Raw genomic sequence first — 20,963 nt, 5'->3', positions numbered from 1 at the left:
AAAACTCTTCCCTTAGATGTTGCTGGGAAACTAACAGATTACACACACACTGCCCTGGGCTTTGTCGAGATCAGGAGTTTTTAAACCTTTCTTCTCCTTCTGTCTCTAGGTCTCTAGATGAGATTGTTTCAGAAAAAAATGTTATACAGAATCCCACTACATTAACCAGAAAACAGTGGGGCCAATCTGACTGACTTACGACCTGGAACCTTCCCCTGGCCTGTCTCGGGGAAGACAGGCACGTCCTGAGGCACGCCCTGGAACTCAGTCCCAAAATGGTTTGAAAATTCCAGAAGGCATGGTTTCATGACCACTTCAGAAGAGCCCCAGACCCTCTGTCTAGAGGAGGGCGGGTGTTTTCTGCAGCCGGCCTTCTGGCTGGTTTCCCTCCGTGGCGAGCCAACTGCTTCCTGACTGTGCCTTTCTGGGGGCAGTTGCGAGAGGTGTGGTAGGGTCGGCTGGGGATCGGGCAGGGGCAAGAGGTGTTCCTTCACGAGCCTGGTGTTTGCCGATTGCGGGGGGAAGGTGAGATAAAGAGCCATTTTCAAACTGCATTTGGCTTGGAAGGAGGAGAAAGGAGAAGGCAGGGAGAACAGCACTGACGGTAAAGGCAGAACTCCAGCCAACGGGAAGGTGGTGGGGGAAGCAGACAGTGATAGAGGAAGAAGGGGAGAAGCGGGTATCACACAGCAGGTGGTGGAAGACTGCCCTCCCTGAGAAACAGACCCGCCGAGGAGTCTGCTGCAGGTACCAGCGGTCCTCGGGCCTCGGGCAGGCTCCCTCTGGGGCGGCAGGGCCGTGGGGGACGGGATGGCCGCGGCGGGTGGAGCTGCTGGCCCAGGCATGCCGCGCACGGCTCTGCCAGCAGGCTGGGGCCCTCAGTGCTGCTCACTCCTCCGGTTTCCCAGGCAAAGGTCAGAACTCTCGGACTCAGATTAAGATTTCAGTCATCGATTTCCATTATTTGAGCACTCTTGCTGTTTGGGGGTAAATTTTAAAACTTTAAATTGATTTCCAGCTGTTTTTATCCCAACTTTGGTATTCATTTAGCTGGTAGAAGTGTGTGTGTGTGTGTGTGTGTGTGTGTGTGTGTGTGTGTGTGTGTACACATACATAATACAATGTATAATGTATAATTATCCAAAAATATAGTGCAAATAATTGTCTTTACCTCAAGTATATTTTTTGGCTTTCATTTATCTCCCTTATTCATGCTAAACCTTCCCTTAGCATTGGCTGTGCCTCTCTATTGATTATATTGGTTATTATTAAAGAGGAAAATCCATTGCTACCTAATCACAGCAATGACAATGACACCCCACAGTCACAATAATAATGTGGGCGAATCTCACAAATGCCATGCACCATGACAGAAGCCAGACCTGACTCCTGCTGCAGGGTTCCGTTACAGAAAGAGGCAAATGCCATTCTTGTTGTGAGCACTAAGACAAGACAGTGGTGATCTTGGGAGGGGATCATGATTGGATGGGGACCCCGGGCGGGCTCTCTGGGGAGCTGAGCATGGTCGCCTTCTTGACCGGGGTGCTGGTCACATGGCTATGTTCAGTTTGTGAGATTCATCGAGCTTACTTTATGAGCACTTTTCTGAACACAAGTATTGCATTTCAATAAAAAGTTTAGCAAAACCAGCCTGAAACTTGGAAACTCTCATGGTTAGGTCCCCAGGCTTGTTCTCAAATAAGTTATAAGTCCATAAGTTAACCAAATCTTAAAAGCAATTATAGTAGTCAAAAGTAGGGATCTGAGGGCCAAGTATTGTCTAGTTGGGTCAGGAGGAGAGCTGCTTTCCCCTCCCTGCTGTCAGGGTTAACTGTGAGCCAGTTGTTGAGGTGCATGCTTTGGCACCCTGTTCCCTTTCTGCGTGTCCTTGCCTCCAGACCCCTGTGCTGCCTCATAGCACTGGGCTGGGCATCTACCCAGGCCTGCCCTCCCTTGCAAAAGGCCAACATTACCCACCACATCCCCATCCCCAAATCAAACCCCACTCCTGTGCAAGGGCACTTAAAGCAGCTACTAGGATTACAACTACTGCCAGCCCATTGGCCAAATACAGTCATGTGGCTGAGCCCCCAGTCAAGGGACAAAGTACACTCTACCCACCATGAAGCTTTGGCAAAGGGGGGGAGTATAATTCTAATACAAGGAGGGAGTGAAGAATTGGAAGTAGTGATCCAGTTTGTCAGAAGAGGGGACGAGGGACGCCTGGATGGCTCAGTCGGTTAAGTGTCAGCCTTGGGCTCAGGCCATGGTCCTGGGGTCCTGGGATCGAGCCCCGCATCGGGCTCCCTGCTCAGTGGGGAGCCTGCTTCTCCCTCTGCCTCTTACCCTCTCCCCACTTGTGCTCTTGCTCTCTCTCTCTCTCTCCCTCTGACCCTCCCTCCTACTAATGCTCTTGCTTGCTCTCTCTCAAATGAATAAATTAAAAAATCTTAAAAAAAAAAAGAGGGAACGAATCCAAGTCATAAGGTGTTGACAGCAGATGGTCCCTGTGTTGGTTGGTTGGTAGACCCCCCACCCCATCAGCCAGAATTCAGATTGAATATTGCATAAATAGACTTTTGAAGAATAACAACTCTGTAAAATTAATTTCAGTCTTAAACTTACTTTTGTGCCTTTGAAGAGGGAAAAGTACTCATTAAAAATACCACTTTGTTTTCTTCTCCAGCCCCTATACTGATACGTATCATACTCCCTATGGTTTTCTGCATTTTGCTCATCATGATCATATGCTACTTGAAAAGTCAGTGGTAAGTGTGTGGGGAAGATTTTTATCCAAGAAGTCAGAGAAAAAAAGATCTAGAAAGGAGTTTAAGAAGCTAGAAATCACATTGAATAATGAGAGAAGGTGCTGAAAAGGCAAAGGACAGAGACTTAGATGAAAATATGAAAATTTTTAAACAGTTTTGCTCTCCAGGTCAATACATAAGGAAAGCAATAACCATTTGAAAAAGACTGCAAAACCTGTTCAATAACCATAGCTCTAATACTGGTAGTCCACATACTGTGTGCTTGGCAGTATTCTAAGTGGTTTACATACAGCTCATTCAGTCCTCACACCAACACCCTGGGCACTGTCATTATCTCCACTGAATCAGCGAGTAGATAGAAGCATAGCCTGCCCAAGGTCACACAGTTAGTAAGTGACAGAGCAAGGTTTAGAACCCGGGAATCCGGCTCCAGAGTTCTCTTAGTCACTGTATTGCAAAATTCAGTCCAATTTTCACTGTTTTCTAGGATGAAGGAGAAGTGTTATCCTGACATTCCAGATCCTTACAAGAGTAGTGTTCTGTCATTAATAAAATCCAAGGTAAATGCTGGGAAATTGTATGTGTGCCATATATCTATTAAAGACTAATCCAGGGTTGGGGCTCTAATCATACTTTTCGAGAACTCCTCAGGAAGATATAACAAAGCAACAGCCACCTTGGCTCCCATAGCCATGAAATGGGTGAATAGAGCCTTGAGAGTTCTTCCATCGGGGGAAATCCTTTGGTTTGCAACATCACCTCCAGTTAACTTGTGACTAGGATGAAACACACAAAAAACTGAAGCCTTGAGTGCACTTCACATACTTTATATACTCTGACATACACACACACTTCATATTCACATGTTTTTTTTGTTTGTTCCAGGAGAATCCTCGCCTAACAATAATGAGTATCAAAGACTGTGTTCCAGACTCTATTGAAGTTCTAAACAAGCAGGAAGGCACTAGGAAGTCACTCACAGAAACTGAGTCTTCCAAGGCCACCTACCTTTACCTCCTTCCAACAGAGAAGAGCTACTCCGGCCCTGGGCCCTGCATCTGTTTTGAGAACTTTACCTATAACCAGGCAGCTTCTGACTCGGCTTCTTGTGGCCATGTCCCAGTAGCCCCTGTAGCTCCACTAAGTCAGCTGGGACTGTTGACATCACCTGAAAATTTACTAAAGGCACTAGAAAAAAACTACATGAACTCCCTGGGAGAAATTCCAGCCGGAGAAACTAATTTAAATTACGTGTCCCAGTTGGCTTCAGCCATGTCTGGAGACAAGTTCATTCTCCCCACAAATCCACCAGAGCCAGCACTGTGTTCGGAGTATAAAATGCAAATGGCCATACCCTTGGGTCTGGCCTCTCCTCCCTCGAGTGGGAGTAGCAGCCTCTCTTCCGTTACCCTTTTAGATGAAGGTGAACACTACCACTAATCAGTATACCCGGTTTATGCCTTTATGCTACATAGATGCAAAAAAGGAGCATCGCCGGCACCATTCCATCACCTGATGCCTCGGCCCGTAATTCCAGTGAGCGGTCACCATTGGCGCACGAGACCACTACAATCTGGCTTGGTTTCAAAGGTCAGAAGCTATGGAACTTAACATCCCTTCTTGGAGCAGGCTTGCCGTAGAAATGGCAGGATCGTGGGAATAGGCTTACCTTGCTGCTGTCTGTTCCAGGCTCACCTTTAGAACAGTAGACCTGGCACTTGACATGGGGATAGACCCTGCCCACTCAGTACTGGACAGGGTGCCTGTGGTCCTAGAAGTTCAGTTTTTAGCAAGGAAATATTTCCATTAAGTTTTACCCCTATGTCTTATCTTAAGGGTAAAGGAACTAGATTTAAGGTTTTAGTAAAGGCCACAGAAGATTTGTTACTAGACCATAAATTGTCAATGTTAATTTATTCTGGGTGTGTTTAATGAAAAAGTCACACAATGTTTGAGAGTAAAACAGATTTTAGACTTGCCTTGAAGAGAGAACAATTTGTAGTTCGTTGATGCAGTAAAATGAACTCTTCTGGGTGCACAGACCTTATCTGATAGGTAAAATATGTGAATGATCAATAAGATCCCCACAACTGCCTTTCCATTTAGCTTACTATAGTTAAAGAGTGGGACTGCCGAGGAACTCTTGACTTAGCGTCAAGACAACAGCACTCCTACCTGGTGGACATCAGTCTTTGACCATAATTTTTGACAACTACCTCAGAATAGAAAAAAGAAAATGTTATTATTAATTCCATTCACATTTTGTGGTTCCTCTTTTTTTCAAGAACTACTATATATAAGTGACATGTTTTCATTTAGTACCCTTTGGTCTTCGCAATTGTCTGAGTCAAGAAAATACCCTGTCTCATTTATATTCCTATAATGCTAACAATGAATAAAAGGAAACTTCATTGTTGGACATGGTTTAGACATAATTGTAAAAAGCTATAGAGTGGGAAATTCTGTATTCGCTCAGCAGCAGCTTTGTCTCATTGAATCAATATATACAAATGCAGGGGCGCCTGGGTGGCTCAGATGGTTAAGGGTCTGCCTTCGGCTCAGGTCATGATCCCAGGGTCCTGGGATCGAGCCCCGCATCAGGCTCCTGGCTCAGCGGGGAGTCTGCTTCTCCCTCTCCCTCTGCCTCTCCCACTGCTCATGCTATATCTCAAATGAATAAATAAAATCTTTAAAAAATATATATATATACACAAATGCACCTGATGCCTAACAGGTGTTCAGTACATTCCCGTTCCTTTCTCTTCCTTCTACCTATCAATGCTTTATTTATCACATTTCTAAGAAAGTATGATCAGGAGTTCCTTGTGTGCTGTGCTGGCAATGACACCATCTAGGTCTCTGGTACCAAAGAGAGTGCACTGTGTCATCAACACCACACAACCAAGAGACCAAAAGATCCACATCTCCAAGCCAGGTAGGTGGCTGCCAATTGGCCTAGGTATACCAACACAAACCAGGGCTTCTGTTCAGGCTTTTCAACTTTTTCCTTACATAGAACTAAACCTTTTGCTGGAAAAACTGGTTATGTACTTCTAACATAGTACAAACAAGTATCTCAATTAGTCTGATAGTTTTGAGAAGACCTTGGGGGCCAGTATTGTTATCATTTAGCCTCTTTGTTGCTTTCTCATAAATGTCAATGGCTGTGAAGACTGATTTGTAAATAGTATCTTTCATATAGCTTTTCTTTTAAAAATAACCCATGAAACCTTGGAAGTCATTTTTGTTGCAAAAAGCCTAATTAAAATATTTCACCACTGCATTTTGTGTCTTCTCTACCTTAATGAAATGAGAATCTAATAGTGAGTATAGCCAATAAATCACCTTGTGAGCTTACTAAAAATGTAAATTTCTGGGTACCGCTCCACACCTCATCAGAATTTCCATGACATGAGGCCTGAAGTCTATATATTTCATCAGCTCCCTCCCAGGCATTGGGATGCACACTCAACTTTGAGACTTACTGTCCTAAGTCAAATGATGTCTTTCTGAAATATAGCAACATACCAACAGGAAATGCTGGGCTACGTAACTTTATGCTTACAATATCACTATGACTACAGTTTTGGCTATAAACATCCCTCTCCCATGCCAATCACATCAAATACATTCATATTTAAAACCTTAATTGTCAATACTATATGCCATCTTAACAGCATTGCCTTAAGAAGTGTTCTTCATAAACTTTGAAATTTGTGGGGCGCCTGGGTGGCACAGTTGTTAAGCGTCTGCCTTCAGCTCAGGTCATGATCCCAGGGTCCTGGGATCGAGTCCTGCATCAGCGGGAAGCCTGCTTCTCCCTCTCCCACTCCCCCTGCTTGTGTTCCCTCTCTTACTGTGACTCTCTGTCAAATAAATAAAATCTTTAAAAAAAAAAAAAAAACTTTGAAATTTGTATTGTCAGCAGAACTATTAGGATTAAGAAAATACTCCTGGAAAATTTCAAATGATACAAAAGTATAACAGTTTAACAAACCGTTACGTATATCATCAGCTCCAACAGCTGCTAACCCATGGCTGTTTCAGCCCATCTATACCCTTTTCCACTCTCCCTCCTGATATTATTTGGAAGCAAATCATATGATTTTACCTGCAAATATTTGTTTCTCTAAGCTCTAGTTTTCCTAATATGACCATAATATACCTTTAAAAAGAATATTACCTAGGGGTGCCTAGGTGGCTCAGTTACTTAAATGTCTAATTCTTGATTTTAGGTCAGGTCTCAATCTCAGGGTGAGTTTAAGTCCCACATTGGGCTCCACGCTGGGCATGAAGTCTACTTAAAAAAAAAAAAAAAGTCCCTAAAGCCAAATTAGTAATAGTTCTTTAAAAATATCAGGGCATTTTGATGGTGTGCAGGACTGGCATTAATGACCTATAAATACCGCATCAACCTGGAGAGTGGTCCTTCGCTGCATGCGGGGTACCACGATGGCTCAGGCTGGGAGCAGGGACGTAGCCACACCGCAGAACCATGCACTTGCCAAAGGAGCTTGCTTCCATTCTAGCACCTACCTGACTCAACGCTGATTCTAGCGAAACTGATTCTCCACTAGAAGGTGTATTTATTGAGAAAATCAAGTTGAATTAGTCAAAATCTAGTATTTCTTCTAAGATCGCCATGGAAAAACTGGCTTTCATCTTAAACAATCTACAAAACATACTAAACATTTTGCATTAAGTAGAACTTTAGAAACCCTTCAAGAGATACAACAGAAAGCCTTTAGAATTAGCAGTTAAAAGATTTACAACACAGTAACTAAATACATTCAACTTAAAGTACCAAGCAAATGCAGTTGTCTTTATCCTCTGAAATAAGCCATTAAAGAAACTAAGTTTTAGTACATTTGGGTTTTTTTTTGTAGTTGCTATGGTCTCAATGATTGTCCCCCTCAAAATTTATATGTTGAAATCCTAACCCCCAAAGATGACAGTATTAGGAGATGGGGCCTTTGGGAGGTGATTAGGTCACGAGGCTGGAGCCCTCATGTACTTGGGATTAATGCTCTTAGGAGGGAGACCCTGCAAGTCTTATTCCTTCTGCCATGTAAGGACACAACGAGGACTCTGAGACCTAGGAGAGGGCCCTCTCCCAACTGTGCTAGCACTCTGGCCTCAGACTTCTGGCCTCCAGAACTGTAGAAATAGGTTTCTGTTGTTTGTAAGCTACCCAGTCTGGGGTATTTTATTATAGTAGCCTGAATGGACTAAGACAGTACTCTCTATTTTTGAGAACTTTTATATACCAAAGAGTCAGGTTTTTTCAAATGAAACAAACTTTCTGAAATTTAGGTCCACATTTTTCAAAGATCAGCTGTCTGCTGATTATTAAGTGTGCTTTTAGTTTATTTTGGGGCCAACTATGTTTTGTTGAGAAACATACAGAAGGCAATGGGAAAATGATATACAGAATTGTGCCTAAAGACCAATCTATCCAAACAAATCTATTTCTGAAAGTGAGACATACATTTTACCACATTTAGTCAACTATAACCTAGCTTTGACCTGGCTTTGACACTGAATTTTATTCTCCAGCCCTGGTAATTTCCCTTGTGGTATTTTCTTTTGCCACTAGGTGGCTGAACTGATAGCCTATCTGATCAGGACAGCTTCTGCCTGAGAAATCAAATACTTTCCACAGAAACATCATCATCATATCATTATCACTTATATTGTATATTATTTCCTCAAAAAATTCAGATCTATTCTGTCTAAAGATAGATCCATTTTTTTCAAACACTTTATAATGATCTGAAGTTAAAAATAAAACCTGTAAAGCTATCTGTTTGATTAGATTATGAAGAATGTTTAAGGATATTTTAAAAACATCTGGAAGAGCCACTAACATATTACTGAACTAGACTCTTATCTGTGGTACCTAAAAATCATTTTTACTGGGAGTCACATGTATCAGCCTCTGTGGTACATAATTCAAATGGACATTGATTGTTTTAAAATTTCAAACAGAACACAAGTTTTAAGAATTTTAAGTACTTTTTATTAACAATGTATCCCTTTGATAAGATTATGCTTCAGGAGGCTTTTAATGCCCTTGACATAAACTGTACACATTATACAAAAACAAGAAAACCACACACAAAAAAAATCAAGGTGAGCAAAACCATTTGGGGAAAACCTTCTTTAAATTATACACAACTCAATGAAATATTCTTACGGAAAATATATAAATACTTTTTCTTTCTATGTTACAGTTATACAATATAAATCAGATTTCAATGTCTGTTCAGTGACCTACAAACACCAGAACCTCCAAATATGTAGCAGCTTATTACTAAATAAAAAAGGAAGGATATCATGTGGCTAGGGAGCATTAAGTCTGAGATTTTTTTCACAATCCCTTACCACTTTTCAAAACTAATTTACACCATTTGTTTTACAATGCAGCTTCAGGGTTTCTGCCAGGCCAGTAATGGAACATTTTTCAACTATCATCTATGAAAAATTTTTATCGCCCCCCCCCCCCCCCCCCCAGACTTTGTATTTTGTGCTAAATCAACCTACTTAGTGGCAAAATTACAAGGTATACTTTTTTGGCATAAATTATATTTTTCAAATTAAATATTTTGTAAAGAAAATCAAACAAGATGTGCAATTAATGCATGTTGTGGCATAGCTATCCACCTACATTATAAAAATACTCAAGGGGGGATCCACATTCTGTGTGAGTCATAAAAACCTATTATGAATGAAAAATACTTTGGGAACCTGGAACTAAAAGAAAAAAAGAATGTTCCTAGAAAGATTCTCACAGATTTCAGTATTGTCTGATAAGCACTGCTATTCATTTCACTAGCACGCTTTTATAATGAAACTCTCACTGTAGTGATACTCTTGAAATTAAGCTGGTGATAATGGATTTCCTGAATGGGGAGGCAAGGGAGACCTTTCCCAACGTACATTTTTGAAAACCTGAAATGTTCTTTTATTCCATCAGTTCTTCTCATAAAACTCTGTCAGTTCTACCTTTTCTTTTTTCCCATGTTTAATGGATTGTGAATTTTAGACACTGGAAGCATAAAACAAAAGGGGGAAAACCTTAATTCCAAAGGACTTTTTCCCAAGGTAGTTTACAAAGCTGATCTCACACAAAATTAGCACCTCACTCTTACCATGCAAAAACAATTGCAGCTATAATTTGGATGACAATTTGATTAGTTTTTATTGCTCAATGATCTGTGCTTTAATGTGGGGATAAAAGGCATCCTCTGAATGGAATGAAAAAGAAATTTATAAAGAGCAGTAGACAAATCTAAGTAAGCACTGACACCTCACTGTTGAACACTTTACTACTGTAATATGCCCTGAAAAACTCAGCTTTAATTATCTCAAGCTCTGGATAAAAGAGCTGAAAGCTATTAAAGCTACCGTTTCGGAAGAAGCTGTACGCCTGTCAGGGTGACTGGTGTAAGAGTGTGTACCCTCCGAAGGGCCTCTTTTAATGTCGCTGTCTCGGAGAACGTACTCATGCTACCAATCTTTATTAGAAAAATTATTAGGGAGACATCCCCCCTTCAAATCTACCTAGGCATAAACAGGAAATAAATGTATAAGAAATTTTAGACCATATTTAATTATTAATACTAATTTCTAATTTCCTTATTTATCAGTATTTACTTAGTATCGTGAAGCTGAAATCTGTTCTTGAAAAAAAATTTCAATTAGAAATGACAATTCACTTTACAATTAGATATTCACAGTTTACAACCAGCAAAACTGCCCAAATGCCTCCAATTATTCAATAATTACCAATAGTACAAATTTATAAGGACTAAGATTAATTCTAAAATCTTGAAAAACTACAGTATTGACATTATTTTGGTATATAGTCTGGTAGTATCTATTATTTATAGATGACTTTCTCAATTATTTCTATTACCACTGACACCATTCCTAATCTTTTCTGCTATAATTTAATATTTTTAAACACTAAGTTAATCACTTGGCACTGCATGTGAGCATTTTTCATCATAAAAGTCTACTTTTATACAGATGAGTACTTGAAAACGTATTAGACCTGTCAGTGAAACATGGATAAACCAAATAGCACTATACATTTAAGTATAGACATTTTTCTTAGATTACTGATAACGACAAAACTCTGTCTCTCCAAACTAAGTGCTACAGGCAATTATTACACTGTATACATACATGTCTTTCAAAGTAATAGTCAAAAAAAACTGTTTAGGCTAATAGTAACAAAGACTTCATTTCAGGATGGATGAATGAAGTAGGGTCTGGGATGGGGACAGTTTTGTGTGTGTGTGTGTGTGTGTGTGTGTGTGTGTGTGTGTGTGACAAAAAAGAATTACTGTTAACTTTTGAGGGATTAAACCACAGATTTTATATTCTATATTAACTGAGGTAGTGTTTAAAATCAATGTCTAAAATATGTCAACCCCAATATGAATAAGATTAAATTACCTCCTTTGGAGTTTTTAACCACTATTTGGTCTAGTAACTCTGACATTTGGTTCTCTGGAAGGCATTTTAATCATCCAAGACCAAAGACCAAGGTGACAGGCAACGTTCTTAAAAGTACTGTTAACATTTAAATAAACACTTGGGTTCAGCGATAAATTAAAGTTAAAAAAAATAATTTTATTTTCACTTGGATTTTATGAGAGAAAATCTGAAGAACCACTTTTTAACATAAGCAGCAGCTTACAGCCCTTATCTGCTTTGTTATAATGTAAGTTGCTACACAGTGCATGTAAGAACAATTCACTGAAGTGCAGTCAAAGAGGTGTTATGAAGTGAGATGAAATGTTTCATCCCAGTTGGAACTTTCAGTGCCAGTAAATTAAAAAACAAAACAAAACAAAAACAAAAAAAACCTATCTCTGTGAGTTACGTTTTCTAGTTCACAGGGTTCTTTACAGAGATCTCAAAGAACAAGCCCGTTATAAAAAGGATCTGTACTATGGGAAAATATTAATCAAGATACTAGGACTGTGTCAAAGCTGATGTGCAACTGTAAAAATGGTATAAACAAATGAATTAAAAAAAGGGTCCTAATCAGTCCAGCTGGATTTTTTTTTTCTATTTATATATAGACCTCAGAAAAGATAATCCTTTCATTTACAAGCATTCTAATGGTGATGGCCATGCTATTTTTATATACAAATTTGCATATATGTTTAATTCCTGTAAAGATTTCCAAATATCTTTAAACATATACAAATTGAACACACAAATAAACAAAACCTTGCCCTCATCAACTTAACAACTTCACAAATATGATAAAGGCAATGACTGTACTGATAAACTCACCTATCACTGCATTTAGTTTGTGCAAAACAAGAACACTGATATAAAAAAATTAAATTACTGCTGCTTTAAAATTTGGTACTTAAGGCTTTTCACTACAATTTTTAATTGTAATGTAAAATGTAAAATGTAATTTCATAATTCAAGTTGCATTGATGATTTTTTAAAAAGGAAGTATGGCTCTTCTTTTCCCACGGAATGTGTAAATCGGAGGCAAACTTCTCTCTTCCTCAGGAGATCCAAAGTGTTATTTACTTTCTTTTGCTTTAGGTCTCAATTAATAGTGCTTGTTCAAGTTCCTGTTTCAAATGGTGATATGGGAAGTTGATGAAAATGAGAAGTCCACTGAAAACATGTGCATTCTACAAATGGGAAATACTCTGAATTATAAAATGACGTTCTGATTTGAGTCAAGAACTGTAGTGAAAAACCTTAATTGGTTCAAATAGCCTATAATAACACACTGCCACAAAACTGAAGAGACAGAAAACAAACTGTTTGCAAGTCTAGTAACATAAAAATAACTTATAAGTCCTGGGTTGTTGAGGCTCTTCTTTTGCTTTGAGGTTACAAACCTCTGAAGTAGTGTTACAAATATTAAGGAAAATGTGGAAGGGCCAAAGTTCCTCCTCTAATACCAGCAGTTACAGCACACCCCACTGTGGGGCAGGGTGCAGCCTCAGAAACACTGATTCCTGGTTTCCACAAGTTAGTTAACAAACAAGGCATCTTTAGATTTACCCTAAAAAAAAGAATTCAGAAATAACTGTGAAGGGTGCTTCTGCATATCCTATTATTGTTCCACTGTTATTATGCTCTTAAAATGAAAAAATAGAAAACCTATGTAGGTATTCAGTGCTTGGCTCTTGCATATAATGGTAACTAAAACTCTTAAAACTGTGGTAATGAGCAATGAACCCCCCGAGGGCTCAACAGGGAAAAGAGGAAGTTGTTTTGGTTAGGGAAGTCTGCAGTTCCAACTGTGCATGTACCAGTAATTGCTGGAACAGAAGATACTCCTGTCCTTGCTGCTCAGTCAGTCAGCATTTTCTGAGGCTTTTAGGAAATCCACAAATATGAATATATATAGTATTCATCTATATATATCATAAATATGAGGTCAGGATTCAGCAGATGTATCAACTATAGGTTGCTTTGGTGGTGTCGCCAGCACAGCCTCCGCTTCTTCATGCATCTAGGAAAGAAGTGGTAAACTGTGAACGACTTTCTAGTGTATCCATAGACAGAATGTCTCTTTTAACTTAACACCAAACACAGAATTATTCTTGACAAATCTTACTTACTTGTAAAAACTGTACGTCTTGAAATAATTCTTGTATGAACCTCCGACACGGAAGTCTGAATGTGCAGTGTGAGAGCAAATGGGAAACCTCAGAGTAAAGGCAGATGTCATCAAACGTTTGAGGATACTTCTCCTTAATTCTAAAACCAAAGAAAAGACGATGGTGTGATTAAAAACTATTAATAATGACTCACCTATTTTTCCATCCAAAATATCACTTTAAAAATATTTTTTTCCCACCAGACAATGATCAGATGGCCTATTTGGAATGATGGCATAAGAATATAGAAGATTAAATATTCCTACCTCACACTTAAACTAGATATTTTAAAGTTTGGGGTTATCTCTTAAAATGATTAAAACCCAAAAGCTTCTTAGAGAGTCAGAAATATTCTTTTTCACTAGCATGAGAAATTACAAAATTTATTTATCAGCCTAGGATGACTCAACAATTTTCAAAATTAAGTTTGAAATACCCTTGACTGGGCTCTTTGTATCTTTCCACCTTCTAACAGTGGCTTTTAGCTAAGACAGCATCAGGGGTGGGGTGCAGTGGGGTAATACACAGGCTAAGGACCCACTACTGCTGGAGCATCTGGCCAGGAGGTCTGCAGGGGGACCCTGCCATCTGTGTTACTGTTTTTTTAAAAGGTCAACAGGAGACTCTGAGCTGCATTTCTTTTAAGGGCTACACTACTTTTAATAGTGCAGATCAACGAGGTCATAGTTCAATGTGAATTTTCCTTTATCATGTTGCTATGATTTAGAAAAAGAATTAAAATTTTGCAACTTTTATTACAAGAAAGGAAAACAGGGAAAAAATGAAACCAAGAAAATACCACTTGTTTTTTGTGTAGGCCTGCTTTTCTCAAACTGTTCAGTCTCAGGATTCCCATACTTTCTTAAAAATTATAGAAGACCCCCAAAAGCTTATTTTTTGTGTCTAAAGCCATTGATAATTACCATATTAGAAATTAAAATTGAGAAAACTTAAGAATATATTTTAATTCATTTAAAAAACAAAACCCATTACTTGTTAACATAAATATATACTTTTTTTTTTTCCCTGACAGAGAGAGAGCTTGAGCATGGGGGTGGGAGGGGTATGTGGGGCGGAGGTGGATCCCAAGCAGACTCTGCCGAGTGCAGAACCCAACACATGGGGCTCAATCTCATGACCCTGAGATCATGACCTGAGCCGAAATGAAGAGCCAGATGCCTAACTGCCTGAGTCACCCAGGCACCCCATAAATATTTACATTTTAATGAAAAATATTTTCTAAAACTCAGAAAGCGAGAAGAGTGGTATTTTACATTTTTAAAGATCTCTTTAAAGTCCAGCTTAATAGAGGACTGGCTGGATTCACATACCTACCTCTGCGTTCAATCTTTGACCATATGCTATTTTGGTTGAAGTACGTGAAGAAAACCTAGCCTCACACAGCTATACCATGCACAACTACTGATGTAAGCTGGTCTAACTTTGGAAGTATTTCAAGGATCTTTTCACCCTAAAAAGCAGAACAAAGAATACTCACGTTTCTAGTTTACTTACGTTAAAAGCCCAGTTTCATGACATTTAGTTGAAACTGAACTACTCAAATTAATGACTAATCTCAGAACTTCTTTGCGAAGGAGTATACGGCACATTGGTGTATCATCTGGAATTGTTTTAACACCTAAACAAAAGATGAAAATATTTTATCTTTATCACAATAGGAAATGATTACAACTCATGAGATTTGTTTTTAAATCTTACCTAAAGATCGCACCTAATCTGCACATAAACTGCCAATCATTTTGGGAACAAAATTCTAATGGAAGAGGACAACAACAGTGGCAAGAGTTGGCTAAGTATACCTGAATGAAATGGACTTGGAGGTTTGAGACAATTTCTTTTTTTTTTTTTAAAGATTTTATTTATTTATTTGACAGAGAGAGACACAGCGAGAGAGGGAACACAAGCAGGGGGAGTGGGAGAGGGAGAAGCAGGCTTCCCACTGAGCAGGGAGCCCGACGTGGGGCTCGATCCCAGGACCCTGGGATCATGACCTGAGCCGAAGGCAGACGCTTAACCGACTGAGCCACCCAGGCGCCCCGAGACGATTTCTATTAACATTATCTATCAACAACAACAAAACTAAGTATAGTTTTATTAACAATGCTTGGCTCTAAATCTGAAAACTTACCTAGCAGCAACTCTGTGCTTTTGGTGCTGCTGGCTGAGCCTTCTTGAGACACTCCATCGCTGCATCCAGAAATCCCCGAAAACTTAGAAGGAACCACTTCTAAGGGGTTATGGATAGTCTGCTCACACCAATCAGAATATGGAATGTCTTGAAGGTCTGAAGAAAAAAATCTATTATTTCTATTAAAGTATCATAATGGTTTAATTCCTATGCTTCATTATATACCATAGAGGAAACGATTTCTTGTGATTTCTTTCCAGTTTTCAACAATTATTTTCCATAATGATCTTTAAAGTAAATTTGGATTGCTCAGATAGTGAAATCTGCTGAATTTTAGGGACATTTATACATAAATTTCATTTTCCTAAATTACAAAAATATTCGATTAAAGAATTCAAATAAAGATGTATAGAGAATAAAATAGGAAGTTACTGTATCCACCCCCCACACTAAATACACTAAATACCTCTCCAAAGGGAAATACGATTAAAAGTCTGACATATATCTTTTTTTTTTTTTTAAGATTTTATTTATTTATTTGACAGAGAGAGAGCACAGAGGGAGTAAGAGGGAGAAGCAGATTCCCTGAGGAGCAGAGAGCTCAATGTAGGGCTTGACCCCAGTACCCTGGGATCATGACCTGAGCCGCAGGCAGACATTTAACCAACTGAGCCACCCAGGCACCCCCGACATATATATCTTTTAAGATCTTCTGCTACGTTAAATTTGTTTTTCTAGTTCTTTGGGTGTGTAAGTGGGATTATGCTATATTATTATTCTATGACTTGCTTTTCTCCCCATTTAATAATTACCAATATAAGAATTACACTTCCTTGAGCTTATCAGTTCATTCCTTAGAATTAAATTTACTACACTACCCAGGCACTGCTAAGGTACTTCTAGATGGGATTCTGAAGTCAACCAAACATCTCAGTGTTGCTAACGTGACATTAACTTTTTTGATTTAAAATTTTCTTGAGCACTTATAGTGATCAGAGCAAATGGGACATCACTGAGAAGTCTTTAGCTATCCTTTTAGGGAGTAACACTGGGCAACCTATAAAATCATACAACCTTAGTACTATAAGAAATACTGGAAATTAATTAAAGTTTTCATCTCATGAAAGAAAAGAGATTCAGAGAGAGGAGACACAACTCAGCCAGAAGGTAAGAGCTCTTGACAGATGGTCCAGGACTCTTTCTACTATAGCACATTGTCACAGTAGAGGAAAAAAAAAAAGCTCTATTTTTAAAACCCAGGAAACCAAACCAATGTCAATCTCTCCCTATGCTGTTCTCCATAGAATAGATATGATCCCCTAAACACTTCCTAAGATTACAATTTTCAAAATACTAAAGTAGACAATACTTTGGTTCCTTGGAAAAGAAGATCTATAAATTTGGCATAGTTTTAAAATTTTGGTTATTAAGGAAATCATGTACCTTTCAGGGGCTTAAAAGTAACATATGCTACTTAATCATTCACTGATTTAAAAAATAAAACTATTGCCAAAGATCTGAGAACTGAAGATGTACTTAAAAAAACACTAATGCTGAATAACCAGATAAGAGATGAATATGTTATTTTAGAATCAGTAGATAAGCTACCCAGAGACTATGATGACAAAGTATTTTCAGCACAAGGAACAGTAAGAAAGTTATACTTCATTCAGTCAACATGTTTCTGAAAAGTTATAAACTATTTCAGCCTCACCTTTAACTTATGATGACTCCTAACATTTCTAACCTGTTAGAATCAGGTCCCATTTCTGAACATGTTAAGCATTCTCATTAAGGAAAAAAAAATCATTCCTCTAAGCACACTAGAACCATACAATGCATAAAAATCTGTGAAGGTGGCAGATGCAGAATAAAATGTTACCAGATATCTTATTCCAATAGCCTTTCCTCTGAGCTTTACATTTTGAACCATTACCACCAGACAAGAAGTTTTAGAGAAAGAAACATCTTGTGTTCAAGTCTTGATGTGCCTTTACAATGATCATTAAATAGCATAGGGATTATTTTTTAGTATCTGCCATGGACAATACGGAAGTCTTTCTGATACACAAAATCCTCAATATGGTCTACAGGAATGCTTCTCAAACTTTACTGTGCACATGAACAAACTGGGAGTCTCGTGGAAGCGCAGATTCTGATTCTCTGTGTAAGGTGGAGTTCGAGATTCTGCATTTCAGACAAGCTCTCAGGTGATGCTGATGCTGCTGGTCCACTGACCATACTTTGGGTAGCAAGAGTTCTGCAGGATCTGGTCTCTGCGTATCTCTCTAGGCTGATCATTTATCTCCTTCCCTCTTACTGTCTGAGCTCTATTCACACAGGTGTCTTTTTAGACCCTGTTTTTGTTTGATAAAATAAGTAGAAAACAGTAAAATAAAATCCACAGTAAGTACACTTCATAAGTATTTGATGAGTAAGGATACAAATGAAGAAGCAGAACTTGCAGAAACTAAAATATCATAAATGATGTAGAGCCAAATGATTTAAAACAGAATACTCTCTACTGTGTGCGATACATCAGAACAATACTGCCCAAACCTCTCACCCGCAGGAAATGCCATAATTACAACATGATGGGGCCCTGGACAGAGCTGTTCACAGTGGGAAGTGCCTAGTCCAAGGGTCTGTCCAAACCCAGGCCCCAGAGGCATGGAAACATTTGAGGGAATTAATGATCTCAGCACACCCATATCCTATCTGTGGTGTATCAGCATGCTACAACCCATCAGTTGCAAAGCTCTGAATCAGAACACCAAGGAGAAATTTAGAAGAGTGACTCAGAGAACTTTGATATTACTAGATTTTTGAGTGTGGCTAGGTGATATTCACCAAGAAAACGTATCTATGGAAACACTTTATACACATATACAAACACATTACCAGTTTGAAGTTGCTAATATACATGGTCCCCAACTTATAATGCTTGGACTTTACGATGGTGCAAAAATGGTACAAGTTCAGTAGAAACTCTCTTGCTTCGAATTTTGAACTTAGAAATTTCCCTGGTCTAGCGATTTGCAGTACGATCCTCTCTTGTGACGCCAGTGACACCTGTCACTGCTCCCAGTCAGCCATGTGGTCGTGAGGGTAAACAGCCAATACACACCCATTCTGTTCCCAGAGAGCCATTCTGGTTTTCACTTTCAGTACAGTATTTAATCAATTGCATGAGACAATCAACACTTATAAAATAGACTTTGTGTTGATGATTTTGCCCAGTGTTCTGAGCATGTTTAAGATAGGCTAGACTAATCTATGTTTGGAAGCTTAGGTATATTAAATGCATTTTGACTTCAGATTTTTTTCAACTTAGGATGGGTTTATCGGGATATAACTCCATCACGAGTTGGGGAAGACCTGCATATGTCATTTGTTGAATCATATAAGAAAGCTGAATCTGAATCTGCTCTCACCAAAAACATACTGTCTACTACACAAAGCAGTATGCAGCTAGGTATTAGAAATATATAAATGGAAAGACATGAGAGTCCACACACTGAAGGAACTTAATGAGTGGAAGGGAAAAAAATAACCAACCAATAATGATTATAAGAGATCTATGTACAAAAGGCAATGAGAGTGAAGAGGAGGGAATGTCAACATCTGACTTAGTGAAGGACAGCTTCACAGGTAAAATACTGACATTTAGGATGATGTGGACTGGCCAAAGAGGGAACAGCAGGGAAAACTCATTTTTCATGCCTGGAATTATGAAATACAAAGAAATCTGTTGCATTCCTATACACTAATGAGGTAGCAGAAAGAGAAATTTAAGAAAACAATTCCATTTACGATAATACCAAAAATTAAATATCTAGGGAAAAACTTAACCAAGGAGGCGAAAGACCTGTATTCTGAAAACTATAAAACACTGATGAAAGAAATGGAAGATGACACAAACAAATGGAAAGATAATCCATACTTATGGATTAGAAGAACCACTACTGATAAAATACCCGTACTACCCAAAACAATCTACAGATTTAATGCAATCCCTATCAAAATAGCAACAATATCTTTTACAGAACTAGAACAAATAATACTAAAATTTGTATGGAATGGTGAAAGACCTCAAATAGCCAAGTAATCTTGAAAATTTCAAGATACAGTACAAAGCTAAAGTAATCAAAACAGTATGGTACTGGCACAAAAACAGACACAGAGATCACTGGAACAGAAGAAGGAGGCCAGAAATAAACCCACACTTATATGGTCAATAAATCTATGACAAACTATACAAGGGGGCAAGATTATACAAGGGGGGAAAGACAGTTTCTTTAACAAGTGGTGCTGGAAATACTGGATAGCTACGTGCAAAAGAAAGAAACTGGACCACTTTCTTGCACCATACACAAAAATAAATTCAAAATGGACTAAAGGCCTAAAGGTAAGACCTGAAACCATGAAACTGTTAGAGAAAATAATAGGTACTAATTTCTTTGACATTAACTATGGGAACATTTCTCTAGATATCTCCTAAGGCAAGGAAAACAAAAGCAAAACTAAAAAATTATTAGGACTACACTAAATAAAAAGACTTTGCACAGCAAAGGAAACCATCAACAAAACAGTAAGATAACCTTCTGAATGGGAGAAGATATTTGCAAATGACATATGCAATAATGGCTTAAAATCCAATATATATAGAGAACTTATACAACTCAACACCAAAAAACCAAGTAATCCAATTAAAAATGAGCAGAGGACCTGAACATTTTTCCAAAGAAGGTATACAAATGGCCAACAGACACAGGAAAAGATGCTCAACACCATTCATCAGGGAAGTGCAGATCAAAACCACACTGAGATTATCATCTCACACCTGTCAGAATGGCTAAAATCAAAACACAAGAAATAACAAGTGCTGGTGAGGATGTGGAGAAAAAGAAACCCTCATGCACTATTGATGGGAATGCCCTTTGGTACAGCCACCGTCGAAAACAGTAAGGAGGTTCCTGAAAAAAATTAAAAACGGAAATACCATATGATCCAGTAATTCCACTTCTGAGTATTTACCCAAAGAAAACGAAAACACTAATTTGAAAAGATATATGCACTCTTATGTTTACTGCAGCATTATTTATAATGGCCAAGATATGGAAAGAACCCAAGTGTGTATTCATAGTGTGTGTGTACACGCACACACACGTACACACACGTACATGTACACACACACACACTGGAGTATTACTTGGCCATAAAAAAGAATGAAATCTTCCCATTTGCAATAAAGCTAACTGAAGTCATCAGAAAAAGACAAATACCATATGATTTCACTCATATGTAGAATTTAACAAAACAAAGAAAAAAAGACACAAATAAACAAAACAGACTCTAAAACACAGCAAACAAAACGATAACTGCCAGAAGAGA

At 38.6% G+C, this 20,963-nt stretch overlaps 2 protein-coding genes across 10 annotated transcripts in view; one reads left to right on the top strand and one right to left on the bottom strand.

Annotated features, from left to right (window-relative positions):
• Window positions 1–5,648, top strand: part of OSMR (oncostatin M receptor) — a 48,905-nt gene extending 43,257 nt beyond the window's left edge. For 3 of the 5 annotated variants that reach the window (XM_073890969.1, XM_025867369.2, XM_073890968.1), the window contains 3 exons: window positions 2,687–2,768; window positions 3,256–3,328; window positions 3,654–5,648. In XM_073890969.1, coding sequence (XP_073747070.1) covers window positions 2,687–2,768; window positions 3,256–3,328; window positions 3,654–4,208 — 710 coding nt within the window. In that variant the 3' untranslated portion in view covers window positions 4,209–5,648. The other 2 variants (XR_012377599.1, XM_073890970.1) reach the window with 2 other exon arrangements.
• A 3,116-nt stretch (window positions 5,649–8,764) lies between these two features.
• RICTOR (RPTOR independent companion of MTOR complex 2) overlaps window positions 8,765–20,963 on the bottom strand; it is a 122,200-nt gene continuing 110,001 nt past the window's right edge. For all 5 annotated transcript variants that reach the window (XM_025867367.2, XM_073890965.1, XM_025867368.2 and 2 more), the window contains 4 exons: window positions 15,570–15,725; window positions 14,936–15,059; window positions 13,382–13,520; window positions 8,765–13,272 (listed from right to left, as the gene is read on the bottom strand). In XM_025867367.2, coding sequence (XP_025723152.1) covers window positions 13,198–13,272; window positions 13,382–13,520; window positions 14,936–15,059; window positions 15,570–15,725 — 494 coding nt within the window. In that variant the 3' untranslated portion in view covers window positions 8,765–13,197. The remainder of the gene's footprint in view (window positions 13,273–13,381; window positions 13,521–14,935; window positions 15,060–15,569; window positions 15,726–20,963) is intronic.

The sequence above is a fragment of the Callorhinus ursinus genome, unplaced genomic scaffold (assembly GCF_003265705.2).
Source record: "Callorhinus ursinus isolate GAN/ISIS: 27379988/994484 unplaced genomic scaffold, GSC_fseal_2.0 scaffold3, whole genome shotgun sequence".
Lineage (NCBI taxonomy): Eukaryota > Metazoa > Chordata > Mammalia > Carnivora > Otariidae > Callorhinus > Callorhinus ursinus.
This window is presented reverse-complemented; position numbering and strand designations above follow the sequence as displayed.